Below are 27592 nucleotides of genomic sequence, written 5' to 3'. Positions count from 1 at the left end.
GAAACCAATAAACCAATCAACAAAATATTAAAAGCACTTTAAGATGAGTTATTAATTACATTCTTATAACAATCGAATGTCAATAAAGTAATTCTTTATAGTTGATTGACATGAACACATGAAAGATTCCTAAAATGTACAGTGACTTGCTCAAGCTTGCACAGCTAATAACTAAAGGGAATAAATATCTAAAGGTAAAATTTTCACTTGGGCAGAGGAACACTTCCTAACTTTATCAGATCTGGGATGTACTTCTGAATCCAAATATAAGGCAGCATGCATGCTGGGACCAGAAATGTTGAGTGAGGTCTGGCACCGGAGCCTTTGGTTGGATGGGGATCAAGCAAACAAGGTTGTTAGTGGGTCATGGTGATCCTGGAGCACTAGGCCAAGTGCCTGCCCTCATGTAGCAAGATACATCAAACACAGTGAGACACTAGCTTGTAAGCAGGCAGCAAGCTTACAGCACTCCCTGCCTCCTAGAGGGGAGAGCAAGTCAAGTCTCCAGTAACAACATACAAACCCACAGCATAAACAGTGTCTTCCTCTTTACACATGAGCGTAACAAAGAAGAGACTGGAGACTGTGACAGTCTAAAAACAGTACAATCAAGCCAGAATGCTATCAGGGAGGCAGTCTTTAAAGGCCTTCAAAGACCAGAGTATAATCCAAGAAATTACGACTATAATCTTCAAAGTATTGATACAAAAACATCCTGTGCCTTAATTTATCAATTTGTGTGCTGGCACTTTGTCCCACACCTCCATTGCTTACTTGTCTTTTCACAGCAGATGTGTAAAGCAGTTTCCTTGTTTGCCAATGAGGAACTGAAGTGCAAGCTAAGTGAGTTTCCTACTAAGTGATGGATGAGGTAAGTCTTGAACACTGATAGAAAACAAGCATTGCACACCAATGAATCATGCCGTACTTTAAAGAAAATATTTAAATAGAAGTAATGAACAAAATTGGCTCTTTGGGACTTCAGAAAGTACACAATGGACTGCCTTGTAATTTTCCTGGTTTTATCTGCCTGCCCACATTCCCTAAAGCCCAGGTCCTACCTTCAGCACCCTCTCATCACAATGTGCATTTCTGTCTGCTTGCTCATTCTACTTTGTCAGATAGAAGTGCTGGCTCCCACCACTCCTCTTTCTAAGGAATTTCTCCCTTTATCTGATACTTGTCTTATATAACCTTCTTTGTGGAGTCCCCTCCTAAACAGCCTAGTTAGGGGGAATCTCAGCATTTGTTCTCCTTCCATCTGTTCAGGGTGCCTGTCTTACAGCTATACTGCTAACCTATCCTTCTGATGCTACCACACCAGGAGAGCTCATGATGAGGGCGGTGTACCTTTCATTTTCTACATGATCTATGTCCAGTTTATCTCAGTTACCATAATACTAACTTTTCATTTTCTTAGGTAGAAAAATAAAGAATTGACTTAAGTAAAGGATTGCAAAATTCATTAACTGGGTTACTACTTAGAAAGCAGCCTTGTCAGTCTGTTACTTAAATGGAGGATTGATTTCTCCTGAATAAAAATTGCATAAAATCTGTCTATCCTCCACAAGGATAACTCATTTTTTTTTTTAAAATAAGATTTCAACTTCACTGCATGTCATACATTTTAAAGAAGTAATTTAATGTTGCAACTTAAAATCCTATTTGAAAACTTAGTTTGTCTCCAGAGCTGACAGTGTAAACAGCTCCCTTATCAAACCCAAGTCTACAGTAATACAGTACAGACTGCTTAGGGAAACAATGCTGAATTGAGCTTATCTGAATCGTGTATCCTTTTCTTTTCTTTTATTGTTGAGTAAGATTATAAAACTGAATTTCATAAAATATACATATAAATAAAGAGGTTAGAGAGAAAGCTTGGTTTGTAAAGTGTCTGCCCCATGCAAGCATGAAGCCCTGAGTTCAATCTATAACTTATGTAGAAGCTTAGTGCATGCCATGGGTGCTACAGTAGCATGAACTGTTAGGAGGGTGACTTTGTATGTGAGGCTGCTCCACAGAAGGAAACGCATGCCGAGTACTGCAAATCTGACCATGATTCCACGACCAGGGAAGTAATAGGTCCCAGGGACGAATCTACTACTATTATTTGCTAAATGAATATAATATTAAACTGTGCTTTAAATATGTATCTCTCTACCTATAGATTAATACAGTTTTCAGTCCTTATCAGAGAAATTGCTATGTGCAGTAGATGGCTGTTAATGCAGAAACTCACAACTGGTCAAGGTGCAGAAAATAAATGTCTGTCCAGTGCTCAGCCATAGTCGGGGTATCTTTATCACACCTCTTTCCCTAAGACCCGGAACATCAAGGAAGAGGAGGGAGGAAGATTATTAAGAGCCAGAGGTTAGAGAGTACAGCAGTGTACTGGGGTACAGCAGTGTCTCCTGGATGCACAGCACCTGTGGGCGCCTGCACAAGATCAACCCTCAGCCGCCAAGACACCATCTCTGGCTGAGGAGCAGCTGACAGCTGATGGCTTCTAGTGGAGGGGAGAGGTTCCTTTCTTTGGAGTGTGGGCCTTGGTAGATTGACTGTTCTCCAGTGGATGGGCCCCGCACTTACGTGTATACGGTCAGTATACTCAGCACAAATTGAACTTGATATATATATATATTTTACACAGATGATATTACATATGGGTATTCATATGTATATATATGTATAGGGTATGAAATCAAGAAGGGGTAGGGTAGAAGGAGTTAGGCTGAGGTGTGTGGGATAATTATGATAAAGATATTTTGTTGGTATATGTGAAATTCTCAAAGAATTAATAAAATATTAAATAATAAAATATTAAAACAACAGCAAAAAACACAGTGTGGTGGCACATGCTTGCAATCCTACTTTAAGAGTATGGAGGCAGGAGGATCTTTGGGGGTAGCTGTCCAGCCACATTAGCCTGCTTGGCCAGTTCTAGGTCACTGCCCTCTCCCACCCCCCACAATCTACCTGCCAAAAACAAGTGGGTAATGAGCACTGTCTGCAGCTGTCTTTGGCTTCTGTGTACATGTGCACATGAACACACAAGGGCACCTGCACACACAAACACATGTATACTCACTGTCTGCAGCTGTCTTTGACTTCTGTGTACATGTGCACATGAACTCACACACACAAGGGCACCTGCACACACACAAACGCATATATACTAAAAGAATAATTTGAAAAGAATCTGACCTGATGGAATTATTTTAGTTAATGCTATAAACAAACAATGAAACACACACACAGGCAGATATACCAGTAATGTCTATCTTAGGAGGCTTAGGTAACAGAATACTGATTCATGCTAAAGACATTAGATGAACTCTAAGTATCCACTTCTGGATAGTATACTTTATAATAATTACTAGAGAGGAAAAGTGTGTGTGTGTGGGGGGAGGAAATCACAGACTTGCTTCCAAGGTACCTCACAATTATGTGATTAGATTTCTCCTAAAGCAAGATAGGAACACACCAACTCCCTTAGAATTTCTCCATTAAGAAATGTGTTAATCTGAAAATAGGTCAACACTGGTCTTGTTAAGGAAAATAAACAAACAAACCAAACTTTCTTCTCAATGGTCTTCCTTTTACAGGGTCTTTATATGTAGGTAAGGTTAGAATAATAACTTTTCTTCAAGTTGCCATACAAATAAAGTTTATAAAGAGTATTTGTCTCTTAATCTTCCTAAGTGACCAGAAAGAATGTGGTGATTCTGACCAATTACTCTCATAAAGGCACACCATTAAGTTTCTTCTATGTTAGAAATAAACTTCTGGCATAAAGAATTTTGTTATTTTAAAATACTATTTATGTTGAGTGTTTGAGTTATACTACCTATACTTCAAGTATGAAAAAAAAAACCTATGAAATTCCTAGAAAGAAATAATACTTTTCTTAAAAGTCAAAACAAGACAGATTCTCTTTTTTTCCTCTACCCACAACATTTAGACAAATTCCTTGTTCTTTCATTTCAAGTGAAAGAATAAAGTGCTATTTTTGCATATTTCCATATTTGCATATGCAAAAAATCAAATATTCACATTTGTATATTCCCACAGTGTCATACCTATGGGACATTATCGATAGGACACTTTATGACATTCTCCCTGGGCTGGGCTGTATTAACTTAAGCAACAAATGTGAAGATGTAAAACAAGAGAGGACTGGGAGTGGCCCTTTCCTGTTTGAAAGGCTTCGGTAATGACAGTGTAACAGAATGACATCTGGGTTAAAATTCCAAGCCCACCATTTAATCAAGCTGGAAACGTTCAGACAGTTATTTAATGTCTCCCATTTTCAATTTATTCATGTGTAAAGTAGGGATACCAATGTTTCTTTGAGTTGTTTAGGGGATCACAGACTGCCATACATTTGTCACAGGTACCTGGTGCACAATACGAGTTTAATTAAAAGTGTATTTTGTTTTTATTAGTTTCTCTGATTTGCTTTCTTCTCAAATGACATGATTTTAAATTTTAAAAATCTGTTACTTATAAACATAAATTAGTAATGGTTTTGCTTTAGGCTTTTATTGATTATAAATTTGTCTAGTAAAGTAGACTTCAATATTCGTAGGTGACCAACAAAAAATTTAAAATAATTATAGAGGCAGAAACACTGCAACATTGTACTTAAAGGAACAAGGTTAGTAGCAGCAGTTGGAGGTGGAGGCATGAGGGAAGGGCACACAGCACTCTCCAGCAGCCTTACAGAAAGGTTTATGTGACGGGGAACTATCATCTCTTGCAAGGAACTACAGAAGTGACTTATTTTGGCCCAGGTCAAACCCTCAGATGACAGCATCCTTGGGTAGAAGTCTGGGCTGCAAGTTTATGGGAAAGTACAAGCTCAGCCCTGACCAGTCAGTTAAACTGCTTCTCAATCCCTGACTTTCAGAAACAGTGAGGTAATAAGAATGCCAGCTGTGTGAGCTGTTTGGAATGATTTGCTCTCTGGCAAGAGGGCACTACTAGAGGCCACGGTGCATCTCTTCCTTTAGTGGAAAGTCTGACTAAAGCAGTGCTTCTCACTTCCCGGTGTGGCCTACCTTTACTACAGTCCCTTACATCTTGCTGACTCGTAGCCACAAAATTACTTTTGCTGCTTCATAACTATAATTTTTCTACTGTTATGAATCATAATGTTAATATTTATATACAGGGTATCTGATATATGACATCCAAAGAGGTTGCGACCATAGGTTGAGAACCACTACTTCAAAGGAAAGGTGAAAACTGCTGTCACAAGGCATGGTGGAATACAAACTTTACATATGCTTTTCCAAATTTTCATGAACAAAATTTAAAATTCATTAGGTAAAACTCTAAGGGGAAAAAACTTCTATCTTTTATTTATTTTTAAATTTTAACCTCTTCATTCTTTTCTTAACAAAAATTGACTCTTTTGAGCAGATAAATGCTTGTTCTTTCCCATTATTTAGGTTTTCTAGGATATAAATACAATTAATTATTTTAATTTGTTAAAAATGAAAACATATGCCTGGCAGTGGTGGTATATACCTTTAATCCTGGCACTTAAGAAGCAGGGGCAGGTGGATCTCTGTGATTCTAAGATCACTCTGGTCTACAGAGTAAGTTCCAGGACAGCCAGGGCTACATAGAGAAACCTTGTCTCAAAAATAATATATATATATATTATTATAACATTATAATATGTAATATTATACATATATATGTATAAATATACATATATAATATACATAGACACATATATACGTATATTATATGCATATACATACACATATATGTATGTATCTATATGTAATATCTATGTATATTATATACATATATTATATACATAGACATATATATAATAAAAATAAAATATTCTCAAAGCTATGATGTCTTTAATGGGAGAATACTAGAAAACAGAAAAATCTGGCATATAAATGTAGTTAGCACTTCTTCCATTTTTACTGACTGGTCCTCTGGGGTATTTATCCTAAAAAAAAAAAAATAGTCAATACAATCCTAAACAAAATGTGGTCTTGATTTCATCTTTTCAGTTACTTCACAGTGCAGGTTGCAATGATCATTTGGCTAGTAAGTCAGCCCATACCCGTGGGTTCTTTAGGCTTGAGTACAGCCAGGCACAGCGCATGCATGCACTCCATCTTCATCTCTCTGGTTCATCTCTGCTCTGTTTGAAAGGTTTCTTATAAACTGGCACTACACTTAGAGACTCCTTCAAAGCTTGCACTCTTTGTAATGTGTCTTTCAGTGCTTTCATCAAGGCCACTTGGAAGGGAAAATTACTCAGAATGGAATTCCCCTTTGGCTTTGGACTCAACTCCTGTGATTAAATTCACAAGGGCACATAACAAAATGATTTACCAGGCCACGTTAGGCAGCCTGGATGGCCTGTGCTTATTTTAGCAGCTAAACTGGAAACCTAATATAATCCTAACCTAGATACCATGTGCCTAAGTGTGCTAACTCTGTCTTAGGAGTCCTGTGATCTTCATTACGCATTAACTCATAAATCCATTCTCCTTCTCAAATCCATCGATTCTTATCATTTCCCATCACTTCATGCGATATGTGAAATCCCACTAAAGCAATGGTTCTCAATCTGTAGTTCCTGACCTCTTTGGGCTCACAGGGATTGCCTAAGACTACTGGAAAACAGATATTTACATTATGATTCATAACAGTAGCAAAATTACAGTTATGAAGTAGCAACAAAGTTAATTTTATGATTGGGGGTCACCACAACATAAAGAACTGTATTAAAGGGTCAAAGCATTAAGGAAGGTTGGGTACCACTGCACTAAACCACTGGTAGAAATTTAACAAATTACTTCAATATGATTTAAGTCAACTACTTTGTTGACAAAATTTTCAGCTTAAGCTAAATTTATAATCCACTTTTAGCCTAGTTGAGTGCATTCATTCACATACATACATACATACATACATACATACATACATACATACATACATGGTACCTGTATGAGTTAATTTAACAATAGGCTACTGAAACACAGAGCTTCTCAACATCCTCACGTTTTTCTATACTCTTATGAATGTTGAAGGTAAAATACCCAAAGGGACACAAAACTATGCACATAAATATACCTAGCTTGTTGGAATAACTTGAGTATACTTGCCTCTCTGCTCAGATAATGTCTTAACTAGGTATCCTCAACTGGGTATCTCAGTAGAACCATCTGTCCTTCTTTAGATGAAATCATACCCAGAAAACATACAAAGAGAGTATCCATTACTGAAATGCTTGTCTGCTATTATTAACGTTTCGCACATGCATTTATATGTGAGTCCACTCACTCTTTAGCACAAGTTCACTGTTTTCCCAGCCCTTCCTTACAGAAGACTTCCAACCATTTCATTACATCATACCAAGGGCTCCAAAGAGGAAGAAAAAAGCGTATAGCTCCTTGAACTCACAGGACTCTGCAGGATCTGAGTGACTCGCTTCCTCTGCTCCATCATATTGAAGTCCTGTCGCAGATCAGGAGACATGTTCCTCTCTCGAAGGTATTCCGGATCACTTTCATTGATTCGGTCAAAATACCTCTCTTTGTGAGGCATGGTGGGAGGAGGAGGAGTGGTGATCACAGCTGGGCTGGTGTCTGAACTCATATTTCAAGTCTTCCTCTCTACAGAATAAACACACAGACAGGAGGACACTTACTACAATGCCTGGGTAAATTCACTTTACAGGAACCAAGTAGAACTTTTAAACTCTTGGAAACAAACTTTCTTTTAAAAGCAGCTTCAGGGGCTGGAGAGATGGTTCACTGGTTAAGAACACTGGCTGCTCTTCTAGAGAAGCTGGGTTCAATTCCTAGAACCCACATGGAAGCTAAGAACTGTCTGTTACTTCAGTCCCAGAGGATCTAACACCCTCTTCTGGCCTCTGCACCAGGCACAGATGTGGTGCATACATGCAGACAAAACACTCATATACATAAAATTAAAGTAAAATCTAAAATATGAAGAAGAAATTAAAAAGTAGCTTCATGGAGAAAGGTTGCTTGACGGAGGCCCACCCAGTAGTTAGAGAATTACCCTAGTGCACGCATGGCCCTGGGCTTCATTCCCAGCACTTAAAAAATATAAGAAGACAGCTTCTCCAAAAATACTAGAAAAGCTTTTATGTAGGAAAACATTTCTTAGCAACCACAAAAGAAAATAAAGCTTATCTTAGATTATAATGCTAAATTAGAAATTACTATTTTCAAAGATAATGAAAATTCATGTCTAAATACTGATTTTTTTTAAAAAAAAATGATGTTACTTATTTTAAATTAATTTAGAGGACTGGAGAAATAGCTCAGTGATTAAGAACAGGCATTGTTCTTGCAGAGGTTCCCAGTACCCACATCAAACAGCTCACAAATACCTCTAACAAAAGCTCCAGGAGAACCAAAGCCCCACAAAACAGAAGTACTGGCGTATACATGCCCATACATGCATGTGTGTGTGCGTGTGTACATACATGCGTGCACACACACACACACACACACAGAGAGAGAGAAAGAGAGAGAGAGAGAGAGAGAGAAATACACATAATTAAAAACAAAAATAAACATTTAAAAATAAAACTAATTTAACTTAAAATACACTCTAAGGCCAACTCATTTGGATTTGAGGAGGAAAACATAAATTTTTAAAATTTGATCAAAACCCTGGTAAAATTCAGGTGAAAAAAAAAAAGCCAGTGTCACATAGTTGAGACATCTTCTTTCTCCTATTTTGATTTTAAGCCTATATATGTGCATCTTAATTTGCTCTACTGTCTCCCCAGGGAGACTGTCTTACGCTGCACCTGGAGGCTAAGAGCAGGGGAGTTGACAGGTCTTCATAACAGGAAAAGGAAACAGCTAAGCATCCTACTCCATCACCTACACTTCCGTGTGGTACAGGACCAACCATGGGAAAAGATGCTGTCTGTCCTGTGTCATCTGTGGGACCTTCCAAGCTGACCGATATTTAGCAACTTAAAGGGTAACAGATTGGCCTGCCTTTCCTCTTCAGCTTCCTCCTCTTCCTCTTGTTATTGCTGTGCTTGTTTTCTTGGTCAAACTTAGTTTTTAAAGGAAGCAATGATCAAAACATCCCAGAGTAAAGCACTGTGTACTGACAGTGAGGTGCATGAGCGCCCCCCCCAACATGCTTTATGTCAGACCAAACTTCTGCCCCATTCAAGGATCTTTCCATTCCTTAGCAGGTATAATTTCCTGGTGTATGAAAGACACAGGACTAGGTTTTTCAAATGATTCAATAACTTCCCAAGAGAATGTCAGAATTGTGACAGTTGCGAGACTAACTCCATCACTCAGGCAGACGGCACTTCATCTCCACAGAAGTCAAGAAGACTCCACCTGCCTCAGAAGTTACATGAACAACTGACTCACTGATCTTGATCGTTACTGATACTGAGGATAACACGTAACTGGGCACATGACTATGTTTAAACACTAGGAACGATCTATCACCATCTCAGAAACAAGAAGACTCACTGTGTTTCAGCTTGTGCTCACTGGCCTGTGGCTAACCATCAGGAAGCAATTGTCTATTCTTGACAATGCTGACTGAATTAGAATTCCCTATGTCAAGGATGCTGTTGCCTTTTATCACTGAAAGGCACTTACTGTGTGTAATATCAAAGAGTATATAACACTACAAAAAAAAGCTAATTGCAGTGGTTGCCTGGTGTATAATTCATTTACATAAAATTCCTCAAATGGCGACATTGTTGAAGTGGAGAACAGAGCAGGGATTGACCTGTGAGAGAGGGCAGTATGCTCAGGACTGAGATAGGATCCAACATATACATTAAGTGAACATGAGCAAAACGAGACAAACCTGAGGGTCAGTGTCAAGCCTGCTACTGAGTGGGTGCTGCGGCCCAGCTTTAGGGAAGTGCCTTAGCTGAGAATGGCATACATACATACGATGTTCTCCCACCAAGTCCATGCCATTCTCTCCTTTCCAGTACCTTCCCTATCACTCCTTCCTCTCCATCACTTCCTCCCAATTTCATTTTTTTTTTAAAGCCCATGGAATCTACTTCATGATGCCAGTGTTTGCATGTGTTTAGGGCCATCTATTGGAACAAGAGTTCCCTCTCACAGACCACATCCCTGTAGAAAACTGATTCTCTTCCTCTCAGCAGCTAGGATAGAGACTTAGTGACTACCTCCTCCCCATCCATGGTAGGGGTGGAAGTGGCTTGATCTTACCCATGCGAGCTCATATGTGCCCAGAAAACATTGCTTCATCCTCTGCTTCTGGCTCTTAAATTCTTCCTCCCCTCTTGAGCAATGACCCCAAAGGCCCAGGAGGGCTATGTGCTATAGTGCACCACTGAGGGCTGAGCACTCTACAGTGTCTTATCCCTCAACCAGTTGTGGGGTTCAGTACCAAGTGCCATCATCTACTACAAAACTTAGCTTCTGTGATGAGGGGTGTAAGATGTACTATTCCATGGGAATAAAGACACAAATGTATTATTTCTATATCCATTGAACAGAAAAATAGCAATAGGTTCTCCTTTAGCACACATGACCAACCCAGCCATGGTTTCTTAACCCTGTCTGTGGGGCCAGGCATGAGTTCATGAGATAAGGGTTTTAAATGCATTCAGAAAGTGGCCAGTATTTCCATAATAGATGTGTTGACAGGTAAGACATTACTGTACCTCTCAAGGCTCACATCTGGGTATGCCTTTCCTCCTCTGGTAGCATGCATATAGCATCTTCTAGCACCAAGAAAGCTAGCTGGTAGGGATGACACTTCCAAGTTGGTACCAGTCTAATTTCTCCAAATTCTATGACTCAAATATGTTATGTTTTCAGTAATAGGGTCTTACCATAAAGTTTTATAGGGTAACCAAGGCAACAGTCCCTAATGTTTTTAGAGTCTATTGAACCAATGACTCAAAGAGATGTAACCCATTCCTAGCACCGGGCTAAAAATTAGCCTATAGCGCCTGGGAGAGGCACTTCCTTCTACCCACTATTATAGGGTACTTCCCATTATAAGTTAATTATATATGTAGATGTATATGTTTTTAGGAAGCTTCTACAGTAGTAGATATGTCTTTTTCCATATGCTGTTTTCAAAGATCTTTAGTGTTCTCTCTCTAGACTCCCTCTTTCCCCTGTCTTTCCATCCCCTAGCCCATTTACGTTTTGTAAGATGTTACTAATAGGGGAAACTATACGAAGGGTACACAACAACTCTGTTGGTTCTTATAATTGCAAGTGTAGCTATAATTGTCTGAATTTTTAATTTTAAAGTTTAATCTTAATAAAATTAATATTCTGTAAGAGTAGAGAAAAATTAATAATTCCCATTTCCAGTGATGTAAGTTTATGACCAACTCTGCAGACGGTAAAGTTTATACTATCCCTATCTTCAGACATTTTTCGTACCAGAAAGCATTTTGAAACTGTTTAACCAATATAACTAAATTGCACCTGAATAAAAACACATGGATTATAATACCTGGAATATAGTACCACAAATACTTCTCATGGTGATTCAAAGAGTTATGGGATGTAATATGTGGTTACAAGAGCAGCTTTCCTAAGCTTACCAAAGTTGATACGAAGCTCTCTGGGACACAAAATAAAATCAGTATTTGGAAAAATAGGCATTTAGTAGCTAGTGTTCAGATCTTAGTACCAGCCAAGCGACACATCAAGAGATGCTGCAGGGGAAATACTAACCTCAAGTGTGAGCTTGGGAGGAACTGTTCTGCAGTCAGAGCAGTTTAAATATGATGGCTCTCCATGAGACCTTTCACATAGCTAAATGTCATGGAAAGAAATGGTCTAGGAATTTCAACTGATTATTAGCCTAAAAAACTTTAAAATAAATTCTGAAAGTTTCTATGTGTTCTCTCCAATCAAAAAGCAGCCTACCTACTACAGAGTACTGGACTATAGACAAAGAGACTTTCCTGCTTGTGGCAGCCACAGGGCTGCGGAATGCACAGACTGTCTCATTTACTAATCATAATCTTAACTGTAGACATCAGGTTCACAATACAGATGAGAAAATGAAGTAAAAAAGCTACCAAGTGATTGATGGAGACTTCTGGCTAGGTCTGTTGAAGCCAGTAGCCCATGATCCTAATCAATGAGGTGGGCAGCTAGTAGGTTCTTTTCCAATGTCTGTTCACTATCAATATTGGAAAGTCTTGAGCCTCCATCCAAAACCAACCAACCAAACAAAGACTGTCTGTGGTGCTTTATATGCCTGGCCCATGAGAAGCGGCACTATTAGGAGGTGTGGCATTATTGGAAGAGGTGTGGCCTTGTTAGAGGAAGTGTGGCACTGTCGGGGTGGGCTCTAAGCTCCTATACTCAGGCTCCTCCCAGTGCTCCTCCTATGCTCTTCTCCTTCCCAGGAAAAGAGACCCTCCTCCTGGCTGCCTGCAGAAGACAGTCTCCTTGCTGTTGCCTTTGGATCAAGATGTAGAACTCTCAGCTCTTCCAGCACCATGCCTGCCTGGACACTGCTATGCTTCCTGCCTTGGCGATAATGGACTGAACCTCTGAACCTGTAAGTCAGCCCCAAGTAAATGCTTTCTTTTATAAGAGTTACCTTGGTTATGGTGTCTCTACACAGCAATAAAACCCTAACTAAGACACTGTCCTCGGTTGAAAGGAACCTGTGCATCAGGCATCTCTGGCCTCCCAGGGAAAGAATACTTAGTGGTGGAGTCTCCTCTCTCATCCCCAAACAATTCACTCAAAGCATAAATATTTCTGAATCCAGATGATAATTGATAATTTTAGCTCCATGGTACCTTCTTTTTAAAACTGACCACACCTTTTTAAAATACCATACACATCCATCCAGGCATGCTTTTAGTACCTACCAGTAATAGACACTTGAACTTAAAAATGGTATAAACTAATGTAAACCAGTACAAACTAGTATCATATCTTTAAATAGTGCTCTGTCAGCTGAAAAAGTATAATTTTTAACATAAAATGTAAAGACTTCTGGCAGTTAGCATTATAAACTTGTCAGCCTTGTGGGTTTTCCTCTGGTACAGTCTTTGGCTGTTCAGATTAGAAATAAAGACACTAGGAGTGTGGCCAGTGAAATGAGTCCATGGGCAAAGACACCTCATCTTGAAGAAAGAACTCCTGAGATTTGACCTCTGACATCCACACATGCACACAAACACACGAGTGTAATAAAAGATTTAAAAAGGTATTACTATGGGGACGGGGACTTAGCTTAGTGGTGAGCACCTGCCTAGCAGCACAAGGCTCTGTAGTTGATCCATAACTCTGGGACTCGGGCTGGGGAGAGGACACTGAGAATAAATAAAGCTCTACTTTAGAAAGTTCATGTCAAGCATCCACATAGCACCAATGCAGCATGAATGTTAGTGGAATAGCATACGGCATAGAAGTGGTATTCTGTAACAGTAGCTTTCAGATCCTTTGAAAAATAGTAATTCATAATAAGAAAACCATTTTCTGCTGTATTCACATAAAAACATTAGGATATATAATGAAATAAGTTAATGATCTGATACTTTGATGGTTATTCTGATATTTTCTATGTTACTGTCTTTCTCCCCACCTTTTAAAGAAATACTGACATTGATTACTGATCCTGTAGTGGGTTGTACCACAGGTTTCAATGTGCTGCTCTAAAAATTCTAAAGTTACAGTCAGTTGAGAAACTGAAGAAATGATCTATATAGCATGGTGTGGTAAGTTGCACAGAAGACTGAGGAGTGTGTGAGATAGAAAAGAAAGATGCAACTTCTTCATTTTTTTCCTTTGTATATATGTGTGTGGTTAAGTTCATGTGTGCGCAAGTGTGCGCTGCTGCATATACACATGTGCATATGGAGGTCAGAGGTTAACATGAGATGTATTCTATGATCGATCACTGGGCTTGCTGGTTGGCAGCCTAGCTCCAGGTTCAGTAAGAGACCTTGCCTCAATAGTAAGACAGTGAAAGAACTTCTGTGGCTTGCATGAACACGGGTGCATATATCCATGTACATAGGTCCACAGATGTCACATATACAATCCCCAGCCACAAAACAAACATATAAATGAAGTATGGACATTCTACAACAGCCTAAATCTTGAAACACTATGAAAGGTAAAAGAAGCCAGTTATCACAGACCATACACTTACATGAAATATTTAGAACAGGTATGCCTGCAGAGGCAGAATCTAGATTATTGGTTGTTTAAGGTTGAGAGAAAATAAGGGGTAGCTCCTAGTAAGATTTTTTTTTTAATAAAGAATGATGAAATGTTAAAATAACTATGATGATGACCACACAGTTCTGAGACTACATGAAGAACCACGCTGGTATAGCTCACCTGGTAGTGTTTGCCTAGAATGCAGGAAACTCCGGGTTGATATCTAGCATCATATAAACCAAGTGTGGTGGTAGAAGTCTATAATCCCAGGACTTGGGAGGTGAAGGCAGGAGGATCAAAAGTTCAAAGTTATCCTTGGCTACCTAGCAAGTTCCAAGTTAGGCTGGGCTACCTGAGAGCCTGTTTCAAAACAACAACAAAGAACCCACCAAATCATACACGTTGAATAGGAAAAGTATATGATGTATAATTTATATCCCTATAAAATCTCACTAGAGAAGTTCCTGACCATCTTGCAAATCTGGAATGGGGCCTGTGGGTACAGTCCCCACAATAGTAGGCACTGGCTGCAGTTATAACTCCTAATTAACCTGCTCAGAGTACACCTACACTATAAACAATTTAAACAAAATGACTGCTTATAAAATGTCTTTCCAAACTTCAAATTCTTGGTAGTTTTAACTGTTTTCCAATAGGGAGAGATGCTGTGCTTTCAAGTCTCAGCCTACTGTCCCACATTTGGAATAATAATCAAACACATCAAGAATTCAAAGCAGCCCTTGGTTAAGAAACAAGTGCTGTTTATTGTGTTAGCTCTTCTGAAGAGTCCTATGGAACATGAGGATATTTGAAGTTCTAGAAAACAACTTAGACCCTGCACAAACTGTGACAAACTATATCCTTAATTCTTAAGATTTTAAGTTTGAGTTGCTTTTATCTGCTAGACACAGTTTAATATACAAATGACACAGCAGTTAGTAGATTTGAGAAAATGATCACAACACATAGTTAAGAAAAACAGAAACGCTGGGTGGTGGTGGTGGCGCACGCCTTTAATCCCAGCACTTGGGAGGCAGAGGCAGGCGGATTTCTGAGTTTGAGACCAGCCTGGTCTACAGAGTGAGTTCCAGGACAGCCAGGGCTACACAGAGAAACCCTGTCTCAAAAAAAAAAAAAAAAAAAAAAAGAAAAAAGAAAAAAGAAAAAGAAAAAGAAAAATAGAAACAAGTAAACCTGGCATCAAATAGTGCAGAGGACACTTGCTACATCCCAAAAGAGGAAACTTTAATTATCTGACAACATACAGCACCTTATTGCTATAGTGGCTGTTGATTCTATGCCAGTTCTCTTGGACTGTGTTGAATTTAAAGATCATATTTTGCAGATGACACCAAACCATACTTCAAGGTGGTGATATTTTTTTTCAAACTATAATGCTCAAGGTATCATATACTGGTACAAAATCACAGCAATGATATTTATGAGTGCTACATGTCATTTTCATATTATCCCATGGTCTAAATTTAGTTCTTCAATGAAATATAAGCAAACAGGGCTAGCACACCATGCTTGCTTATACTGAATAAATGCTATTGGCACAGGAATTTTTAGTGTTAAAAGGGCAGGCTAAAGTTGAGTAGTTCATAAATGGCCTTATTGGTCTGTCAATTTAGTATGTACAAATAGATGCAGAAGTGAGGTATTTATGTAATGGTTGAGGAAACATGTTTTTCTTAAGTGCTGAGTTATTTTAGATATGGAAGTACCACCCATTAACATTTTATTATTATGCCATTTCATTTAACGTCTTTAAAAAATTAGAAGCAAAAATCAACTAGAGAATTAGCCCAAATTTGTCTTTTTCCAGATTGCATAACAAATGAAGAGGTGCTTACACATACACACCCAGCTGAACATGCTCAGTCCTCCTGGAGCAGGCTCTCCCACCATACCCTACACTTCCTCATGTCCACATACGTTATATACTTGCTCTTTTTAATCTGTTACTGTTGAATAAACATGTGAATAAGCTCTCTATGTGCAGACACTACTAGGAGATGGACGGGTAAGGAGTGAAATGCCAGCAACTATGAACGGTTTCATAAAGGATGGCAGTATACGCTGTACAATTCTGAATTCTAAGAAAAAGGAAAAAAGTATTCGGGGTGAGGAGCCTTTAGTGGAAAGGTGCAGAAGACCACACAAACGCTGCTTAGTATTTGGAAGTTGTAGGTGTTAACTGTATAGATAGCTGCTATGTATCATTTATAGGCTATCAGAAAAATGTGAAAACTTTCATTTTACCTTTAAAACTAAGTAAGTATTAGCTTGAAAGCTTGAAAGTTTACCATGAAACAAGATTGGAAAAGACTGTGTTAATACCTAAAGGGTTAAGACAAGTACAATACACCAAACACACAAGGATGGGACAGACATGAGAAAGCCAGGCAGGCGACATTCCCAATGCTCAGGAGACAGAGGGAGGAGAGTGGGGAGCGTAAAGCCAACCTAGTTTACACAGTGAGACCGGGACTCAAGAAGAACAACAACCAACCAATGAAATAAACAAGCCAATATAAAGAAAAAGTAAAAAAGAAATGGAGGCAAACCTGGTGTATAATGAGTGACGAAGGAGTCTGGTGTGGCTCTTGCTTGTATTTCCAGCACTTGAGTTCAAAGTCAGCTTAGGTCACAATAAGTTCCAGACAAGCCTGACCTATAGTGCCTGACTATGTCAAATAAGGAAAGTCAAGGGAGAGATTACATGGTTCAAAAGGTAGACGTGCTTGCCCACAGGCCCAACCTGATTATAACCCTGGGACCCTACAAGGAGTCAGGAGAGAACAGACTCCCTAGAGTTGTCTTCTGACATTCCCACAAACATGAGTACAAGATATAAACATGCACACTCATACATGCAGAAAATCTAATCAGTAATTCATTTTCTCATAACCAGATATTGTGTTCTACACAGATAATCTCACTTATTCTAATAAACATTCTCTATATGTCTATAGTCATAATTTATTCTCAACATGAAATATTTTGAAATGGCTGAGGGAAAAACAAGACTCTTCCTTCCATGAGAAAGATGAGATGAGCAAGGCAAGACCAGAGGACTGATGACAAGAGAGTATCTCTCACAGGTTAGTTTCTGTCACTGAGTCTCCTACTGTCAGTGAAACTTTAAAAAGTGAGATCCAGGAAACAATCCAGAACATGACATCTTATGACAAATGAGATGACGGTTTATAAGGCGAGGAATCACGAGAGATTTAGGGTTCAGAGAAAGATTCACTGCTCACAGCTGAGTTTCTAGCGAGTCCGCATATCTTTGGCTCATTCCCATTTGGTACTTGTGGGGATAAGGATCAACTCCCATATACATCATGAACTTAAGTCTACTTAATTATTTGTGCAGAACTGAGAGACAAAAAAATCAAAACTCCTTGCTTTTGACATTTTCTTCAGTTATGTTTGAAGTCAAGTTCATTCTTAAGTATTATGGCATACTATTGTTACTCAGAAAAAAATTTAAATGAATATTAAAAATAGAAGTGACACAGAGAACTTCCCCAAATTCCCATTTTACATCTATTTCTTAAGCTAAAAAATATTTTGACTACTTGTTTTGTATGTATGTGTGTTTGCTTTTTTGTTTTATTTTGTTTTTGGTTTTTGGTTTTTTTGGCCATGAACTTTCAGGCTTCCTGCCTTTATCTCCCAAATTCTTGTATTATAGGTATACTGAAAAAATTTTCCAATTCTCTTCAGTCTGAAGAAATACATCCTGCAAGGCACATTATTAAAAATGAGTTGGGTTTGTAAAGGAAACTTTTACCCCAAAATCTAGAGAACTGAGCTGTTGCTATACACTGCACTTCTGAGTTTCTTCCTAGGGTGGTCACTGTGAGCAGTGGGAACAGGAGAGGGCTGCAGGCAGGAAATGAGACAAAGTACCTTCCTTCAAGAAGTGGAGGAACGGGCTGGAGAGATGGCTCAGCAGTTAGAAGCACATACTACTCTTACAGAGAACCTGAGTTCCAGCCCCAGCACCCCACTGGGCAGCTCATGGCCTAGTAATTCCAGCCTAGAGCTCTGGCCTCTGAAGGCACTTGCACTCACATATGCACATGCATGCATGTACACATACAATTAAAAATACTAAAAAATAATTCCAAACAAAAATGTAGTAAAATACACACAAAAATTTAACAGAGACCTTGATCTATTTCAGGGATTTCAGCGGGAGACTTTGGCTTCTTTCCATAGCTGATAAAATAGTTGTAAAAGTCAACAGAGTTTTACTAAAAGGAGTCTGACTTGAACAAGATCTTCCAGCCTTTATGTGGGTAAGAAGGCCCACATAATCACAACACAGTCTGCTTTCTTCCTGGACATTTAGTGCTAAGCCATAGATGTGTGACACATTAAATCCAGAGAATAGTGTCTAGAAATTACTTCCAAGTATTCTTTGGTTATAACCTGCCAGGATAGAAGCTTTCTGATATCAGAAGTTTCTTAATAAAGATTTTAGTTAACTTGAGAAAAACAGAAACCATCTAGTGTATTAGGCTTATAAAAAAGATCAAAATTCAGAGTATCATTTTTGTTGCATATATATTATTCTCACAATGTCATGTAGTTTTTTAAAAATTGATGGCTTTTAAGGTAAGTCCATAAAGAGAGATTCTTGATTGGTCCCAGAAATTTGTTTCACAAAAGTATTTTTTCAAAATCTTTATTTGCCAAAATTATAATCCTTGAGATGTCAAGTTTTTCTTTACACCTTATGGTTTATTTGTATGTGCATATATGTGTGCAATGTGTGTGCCCAGGCACCCTTGCAGAAGTCAGAGAACAACCTCAGGAGTTCTCTCTTCTATGGTGAGCTCTAGGATCAAATTCAGGTTGACACGTTGGTTTAACAAGTGCTCTTATTTGCTGAGTCATCTTGCTAGCCCTAAAGCTAAAGTTGGATATTCCTTAGGAAATAGATAATTCCCAGCTTAGAACGGTTTGACTCACAATTTTTTAAAACTATATGACATTGTGAGAATAATATATATGCAACAAAAATGATACTCTGAATTTTGATCTTTTTTATAAGCCTAATATACTAGATGGTTTCTGTTTTTCTCAAGTTAACTAAAATCTTTATTAAGAAACTTCTGATATCAGAAAAGTAAAACAATATTCTTTAAACATATAATAGTGGTACTTTGGTCATCATATGGGATATTTCTCTCTTCTTAAAAAAATTCTTCCTTTTTTTAAAATTTTCATATGCATGAATGCTTGCATGTATGTCTGTGCACTACAAGTATTCAGCAATACCAGAGGCCACATAGGGCATGAGGTCCCCTTAGACCAAAATTATAAATAGTTGTAAGTTGCCAGGTGGGTGCTGGAACCAAGTGTAGTAAGTGTTCTTAAGCACAGAGCCATCTCTCTATCCTGAGATTATTTTCTCTTGCTACTGGGTAGGCAGTAAGGCATTGCTCTCAGTCACCCGCTCAACCACAAACACAGTCAGTACTCTACAGTATACTAAGCTGCTACATAGTATACTATATAGTATTATACATACATACATACATACATCCATATGCTATAAACACTATAGTATACAAATATAGTGTTTGCTAGATTAGGTTTATGAAATTCAATGTCAATTTAGGAAGGATTTACAGGAAGCAACCACATCACAAGACAAGGAGCATCTATAAGGAGCTGGAACATCAACTGTTCCAAGCTCTGTTGTGTCTTGAGAACCTCTGAACATGACCTTATTTCTAGTGAGAGGAAGATGAAAGATTTGGACAGAGAAGACATACTTGAACAAAGGGCAGATGACGAGAGGGACATGGGCTGCAAGCCTAGGAACACCAACTATGCATAGACATGTGGCATCCTCTAGAAGGAACCAGTTGGAGAATTTTGAGTTTCTAGCCTCCAGAACTCTCAGAGAATAATAAAATGCTGTTGCTTCCTGCTATCTAGTTGTGTACTGTGTTATGGTAACACTAGTAAACTCTACTATTCCAATGGAATTTCCATGCTAATACTTACTTAGGGAACATTTTACTATCATAAAACAGTGTGGAGAACACACTTCTGAAGAATCAAAGCTTTGCAAAACTAATGAAAAACATGAAAGCAGTAATTCAAACAAAACAACTGATACAAGGACAATGTGTTTTTCACCATGCTGTAACCTTTGCTATGTATGGTAGACTGAAAAGACAAGAAAATGTTATCATGTTAGATTGTGAACAAAAATGTCTTTGTAAGGGGCTGGAGAGATGGCTCAGTGGTTAAGAGTGCTGACTGCTCTTCCAGAGGTCCTGAGTTCAATTCCCAGCAACCACATGGTGGCTCACAACCATCTGTAATGGGATCTGATGCCCTCTCCTAGTATGTCTGAAGACAGCTACAGAACTCATATACATAATAAACAAACAAATAAATAAAACTTTAAAAAAATGTCTTTGTAAAGCTCCATGAAAATGATTCAACAAGAATTTCAATCATAAACACAAGCTGTAGCAGGTCTTACTTCTTCTACCACAACTGAGATGTTAAAGCAGGTACAAAATTATAAAACAGTAGTTTGATGAAATGTCCTTTTCACTTAAGTGAGGGTGATTTCAAATGCCACATGTTTAGTTGACATTCTTGCTTTGTATGCATGCATTTCTGCCCTTTTCTCTACAGGAGAAACTACGTAAACCAAATCTACAGTTTTAGCAGCATGCTGGGCTTGGACCCTTCAGGTTATGAGAACCTATAAGAAGCTGGCTCAGTGCTGCTGAGTGACAAGTCCATGTCACTACTGGATTCCACACTGATATTTGTCTTTACTTAATAATTAAGAAACAGACAAAAACCTTGCTGAGTTACTAATTTTGAAGACCTCTAATCATTCCTGGGTGATCTAAATCCATTTATGTTTCTACTGGGTAATCTCAAGTACTCAGATGCAGAACCCTCCCATTGCTTCTCTCTTTGGACTTCTACCAATTATCACCCTTTGCCAAAAGTACCTTGTCCCTGCGTTCTGCCTACATGGCAGGGCGTGGTAAATTCCTCCTCCTCACTGGTCATACAACTGAGCTCTTTCTATTGCCCTCTGTTGAGAAGCTGCTCTCTTCGTAAGGGTTTATTTACCTGAGGTCTTTCTTTGTTCAGTCACTTTGCTCTATTTTAGTCTTGTGTTTTCACCAAACCACACTGGAATAAAAACATGGCAAGAGGGGAATGTTTTCAAAATATCCAACTTTTCTTGAGCTCCTATGCTATGACTATTTAATTGCTTTAAGGAAGGAACATGCTTTAATCACTGAATCCCATAATAAATGTGAGATGTAAGTACTGTTACCTCAACTTATTGATAAGGAAGTGTCTTGCTAACTATTGCCATGTGTGTAAACACTGTGACCAACCTGGGGCATGGCAGCAGGTGAGCAAGCATGGTGCTGGAGGAGTAGCTGAGAGCTTACATCTGACACATTAAGTATCAGGCAAAGAGTTGGTCAACTGGAATAGTGATGGCTTATGGAATCTCACCGCCCACCCTGGTGAGATCCCGCACCTCCTCCAACAAGGCTACACTTCTTAATCCTTCTCAAACAGTTCTACAAAAGGTGTGGGACAGTGAGACACAGACAGACAGGAACTATGATGACTAAGCATTCAGATTTATGAGCCTACAGGGATCATTCTTATTCAAACTACCACAGGAAACAAGCAGGGACAAAACATTACTTAGCCAAGGTCACACTCTTGAGTTTGGCTCTAGAATCAGAATTCTCTTCACCTCCACTCCTATTTCCAAAGTTTGAGTCATTTTAGACTTAAAGTTGTTAATATCTTTTGGCAAAACTTTTCAACTTCTTTCCTATCCCAGACTCAAATCAAGGTTCCTACTCTTAAATATGACTCTTTTGTAAGATATGTATTTTCATGGACTGGCTATCTTCAAATGAAGTTTATCTGAACACCAGAAGAATGAAATAAAGGGTTTGACACTTGGGAATTTTCATCAGTTCAATAACAAACAAATATCCCTGGTTATTTGCAAAATTCAATGATCCACAAAGGGGAATCTAGACAACAATTATAAGATTTAACTTTAAAAAGAAAAGTCTAGATCTTAGTACCTAGATTACACATGCCCCATTATTTTACATGAACTGCTGTATAGATTTGCTGACTCTTTTAAAGAGCTCTAGGTTCTGTCTAATACAGAAATAGAATTTAGTTTGGAAAGCAGACTAGCTGACAAGAGTGGGAAACATGCGCAGTGTGTCTCTTGGTGCTTTCTGGCCCGTGCCATCCACCTTCAAGATGACTGTCCTCCTTGGCACACACAGATAGTGAAGAGACAGGGAGAGGATAGAGACAGCCCAATTTCCAAGTTGACTGAGAACTTAATTTTTTAATAAAAATAGGAAAATCAAAGAAGATTTTAGAAGTCCAATATCAAACATATGGGGAAGAGGTATCATTACACCAACTCATCATTTAATTCATGGAAGTCTATTTTAAAAAAGCAACAGAAATGCTGACTTTAGAAAATGAAGTATCTATAAAGACACTGATAAACCAATACTAATTTATGAATACTAGTAACTCCTACAAGAAATACTGTCTTTCCTGATCCTCCCTAGTTAAAGCCAGTGTTCAAGTCTAAAAGAATATAAGGTATTACTGTTTTTGTTTTAACCTATCATTTCTCCATTAATCAACAAGTGTGGAGAGATAGAGCCTACCTTGCCCAAATCTACTTATTTTTACTCTATTTTTATATTATGAAGATACACAGAATGTAGACCACAGATGACACATGCGTATATGTCTATTCCATCAATATAAGTTCTGAAATATGAATAACACTTTTTAAAATTCCATAAAGGTTTTGCTTAAGATACTAATTTTTGAAACTAGTGGGCAATAAATAGTCTTTGAAAAAGTCATGTAATACCTTACATTCCAGCTCAAAGGGATTAATAAGCATGCATTCAGTGTTAAAAGTAGGAAAAATTTGGGGTTTTGTTTTCATAATAATTTGAAGCAACTTATATTTTTGAAACTGAGCCTGTTTTCATGGTAATTCACTAGAGAGTAAACTCTAAGTCTCAGTTTTGTGCCACTCCCATGTCTGAAGGATCCACTTCATTGCTAGCTATCTTTAAATTCAGGCTTGAAGCAGCACTCCTGTCTTTCTGTGGCTCACAAAGACTGGCCTCACATTGTAGTTCTATAGTATCCATTTAGCTGGACTTCCAGCCCACATCAAGTAAGTTACTGTCACAGAAAAAGCCATCTTCATGGCTTAGTAATTTAAGTAGTTCTCCAGAGTTTGGCAAACATGTTGTATCTACTTTAGATGTCAAGGAATAGTGTTATATATGCTTGTGAAAGGCTACAAAGTTCTCAAAGGCAGTGTGGACACTACAGTTCTCAGTGGCTGCTACTGAGAAGCACAAGCCACTTATTAAATTGCTTTCACCATAATATTATTTCTCTAGCCCCTCCCATTATGCAGAAAAGCATCTTGGAGTCCCATCTGTAAAACATAAGAAAACAACAAACTTAGAAGGCTAGAGATGTACGTCAGTCATAGAGCCCAAGCCTGGTGCAGCACTGCTAACCCCTACCTCTGCCCCAAGGCTCAGTCCTCAGCATAAGAAACCGGTAGGGTGGCACACATGCTTGGAAGCCCAGCACGTGGGAAGTAGAGATAGAATCAGAAGTCTGAGGCCATTTTTTCCATTGTGCGATCCGGGCCGGCCTGGGCTGCATGAAACTATCTCAAATAAACCAAACCAAACATACAAAACATTAGGAATCATGGTAGCAGTGCTGGTATGATCTAAAATAACATGCAGACTCTGAAAAATGGGTTTAAGAGACTTCAAGGGCCCATCACTCTTAGGTTTAGTGGGAAGTGGGTTTTCTCCCAAAGGCTTGCCATATTTCTTACACATTTATATTATTCTCCCCTCTCATCTCTATTACCTGGGTATCAGTCTCTATCTTGAGATCTTATTCAAAGCCAACTCATTCCTCTTCATCAAAAATAGCTGTCCTCCACTCCACTGCTCCTCAAGTACTTTGTCTCGTATATGGAGAAATTGGACCAACGACTTCTTTATTATGCACTTAAAAGTTACTCAATAGGGCCACTGACCCATAATATTGCACTCTACCTTCCTAAGAATAAACCAAGACAGATCTAGAGCAAACTAGGGTTGATCAAATTGACCATGTGCCCATGTTGGCTGAGGTAATAAATACTGTGACTTACATTTGAAATGTATTAATTTGACTACAAAGTAAGAAAAGAGAAGTGTGAAGTTATAAAAAAAAGCAATTTTTAATTTTAATTTTAAAAAGCTATACTTACTACATATACTGAGGCCAGAAACAAACAATACTATAAAAATATCACCTTTTAAAGAGGAAGATGGCTGAATGGGTAAAGTGCTCCAGTACAAGCACAAGAACCCGAGTTTGGACCACCAGCATCCACACAGAACTATTAGACACACACCTGTAACTAACAAACTGCAATGGGGAAGGCTGTATGGACAGGCAGATTACTGCATTCAGTGGTCAGCCGGTTTACCCCACCAGTGAGCTCCAGGTTCAGTGTGAGACCCTGTCTCAAAAAATAAGGTGGAGTTGGAGAAGGGACTGAAGGAGCTGAGGGGGTTTGCAGTCCTGTGGGGGGAGCAACAGTGTCAACTGGCCAGACCCCCCAGAGCTCCCGGGGACTGGACCACCAACCAAAGAGTACACATGGAGTGACCCACGGCTCCAGGCAGGTATGTACCAGAGGATGGCCTTGTTGGACATCATTGGGAGGAGAGGCCTTTGGTCCTGAGGGGATCTGATGCCCCAGTGTAGGGGAATGCCCCGGTGGGAAGGCAGGAGCGGGAGCACCCTCACAGAAGCAGGGGGAGGAGGGATAGGATAGGATGTTTCTGGAGGGGAGAACTGGAAACATTTAAAATGTAAATAAAGAAAATATCCAATAAGAGAAAAACAAAAGAGCAAGATCCGTGCAAGTATTCAAACTATGAACATAGTTTGATATTTAAAAAAGTGAAAGTGTATATGTGTATGTGTATACAATAGTATACCTTTGTGAAAATATATTTATAAATATTTTGTATGCTTAACAATAATAAGGAAACTTGTTAATTTGTGTTTTATCCAAATCATTCTGTAGTTAAATTTCTTTGATTCAGATTGATACTGAATAAATTCAAAATTAAAATACAAATATATTAAACATAAAAAAAATAAGGTGGACAGTGACAGGGGAAATTACTTGATGCTCAACTCTAGTCTATATTCACATATATACACACAGACACACACACACACACACACACAGACACAGGCACACACAGAGACACAGCTTACACAGATACACACACACAGGCATACACAGAAACACAGCTTACACAGATACACACACACATATAGACACAGGCACACAGATGCACACACATAGATACACAGACACACACAAGACATGAGCACATACATATACACACAAACACACACAGGCACACAGACATGGGCACACACAAACACACACACAGGCACATACACACAGAGACACAGGCTCACACACAGATACACACATGGACACACATACAGACATGGGCACACACAGACACACACACAGGCACACACACACAGAGACACAGGCTCACACACAGATACACACACAGACACATGGGCATACACATATACATACGCAGACACACACACACACACACACGCACATACAAAATAGAACAACAAAAACTCAATTCTGAAAACACTACTGATCCAAAGAGCAAACATTAATTCATAAACAATTACTTCTCAATTCAGGTATCAGGGAAAAGGCATAAATAAATATAGGTAGCGGTCTAGTCCCTTCTTTATAAAGAACTTTCTAGTGTAAAATTTACTTATTATTGTGTGTGCACATGGGGGAGGGCGTGCTGTGGCGTGTGTGTGTGTGTGGGGGGGTCTGAGAACAGCTCTGGGGAGTCAGTCCTCTCCTTTCACCTTTCTGAGCCTTCTGGGGATGGAGCTTGGGTTACCAGATTTGCACATAAAGCACCTGCATGCACTAAACCACCATGCTAGCCCAGGACTTCCTAGTGTAAGCATGAAGGGAATAAAAGATGTCCGTAAGAACAGATAAGTCATAGTAAACACTAGGTTATCAGTTGTCAAATGAAAGAGGTATACTAAATACTCAGTAGCCGAAGACATCTGAGAAGTTTAGGAGTAAGACAGCACAGGAAGATCTGAATGAAAAGGTAAAGATCCAAACTTCTTCACACACAAGCCGAAGAGGCTTGATCAGATGATCTTTACACCTTGTCCAGCTCTGTAGTTTTACTCTTTCACTTAAGTATAGTAGAGACTAGGTATGAACTGATTACCCAAATGAACAACGTTTGCTTCTTTCTAACTCAAAAGTCACAGCCTTCCTTTGGGTGGAGAGCTGGATGGCTCAGTGGTTAGGAGCATTTGCTGCTCCTGCACAGGATCCTGGTTCTCCCCAGGATCCACATCGGGGAGCTCACAACCACCCGTAACTCCAGTTTCAGGGTATCTGACACCTTGTGAGGATCCTGTGAGCACCAGGCATACACATGGTACACATACATATATGAGGTACTTACATATATATTTACACACACATACACACACACACACACACACACACACACACACACACGAACGATTAAATCTGTGAAACTGTCAGTGACAGTACCTATGAGGGTCTGCCATTTCAAAACAGAACTGAGTATGAATAAGGCTTTCCCCTGCTTTCATGGTGTATGCGAAAATTCAAAACAGGCTTCTGAGTGAACAGTTTTCACACCACAAAGATGGATTTGAAGTAATGTACTCTTGATGTTCCATCCAGGCAAGAACAGACTGAGCCTGCACAGGCCCCTCCTGATACTTCTAGCCTTCTCTGCTTTGCTCTTGGTATCTGTCATGGCTCTTCTTATGTTCAGCAGTTACTGATGGTCTGATGTACTCTGAAGCTCAGCCAAAGCTTTTTTTAGAAGAATACTCAAAACAAAGCAAATATTGGCTTATGACACTTGTTGTTCTAAAATGTTAATAGCCTATTGTTCACTGTGGTTGTCTCAACAAGATAATACATTGAAAATCAGCATTTCCTGATAGGAAGTGAATTCCCACTGTGTGTCACAGGACTCCAGGCAAACACTGGGCTCCCAGGGAGGACTGCGTCAGACCTGAGCAGCGATGCGTCCGTTTCTGTTCCCCCAACCCCCTCTCTCCTTTCCTTCCTCCTCCTCCTCTTTATCCCTCCCTTTAAAATGGATTTCTGCTTCAGCTCAAACTGTTATCTTTTGGTCCATTTTGCTGTCAGTGAATTGTTTTCCTAA

The 27592-nt window shown here is 38.9% G+C and overlaps 1 protein-coding gene across 5 annotated transcripts in view; it reads right to left on the bottom strand.

Annotated features, from left to right (window-relative positions):
- Add3 (adducin 3) overlaps positions 1 to 27592 on the bottom strand; it is a 114417-nt gene that overhangs the window by 25537 nt on the left and 61288 nt on the right. For 3 of the 5 annotated variants that reach the window (XM_028775680.1, XM_028775658.1, XM_028775671.1), the window contains exon 2: positions 7441 to 7650. In XM_028775680.1, the coding sequence (XP_028631513.1) occupies positions 7441 to 7635 (195 nt within the window). In that variant the 5' untranslated portion in view covers positions 7636 to 7650. Of the gene's footprint in view, positions 1 to 7440; positions 7653 to 16759; positions 16867 to 27592 lie in introns of those variants that run through there. The other 2 variants (XM_028775664.1, XM_028775661.1) reach the window with 2 other exon arrangements.

The sequence above is a fragment of the Grammomys surdaster genome, unplaced genomic scaffold (genome assembly GCF_004785775.1).
Source record: "Grammomys surdaster isolate TR1022 unplaced genomic scaffold, NIH_TR_1.0 66, whole genome shotgun sequence".
NCBI classification, from domain to species: domain Eukaryota; kingdom Metazoa; phylum Chordata; class Mammalia; order Rodentia; family Muridae; genus Grammomys; species Grammomys surdaster.
This window is presented reverse-complemented; position numbering and strand designations above follow the sequence as displayed.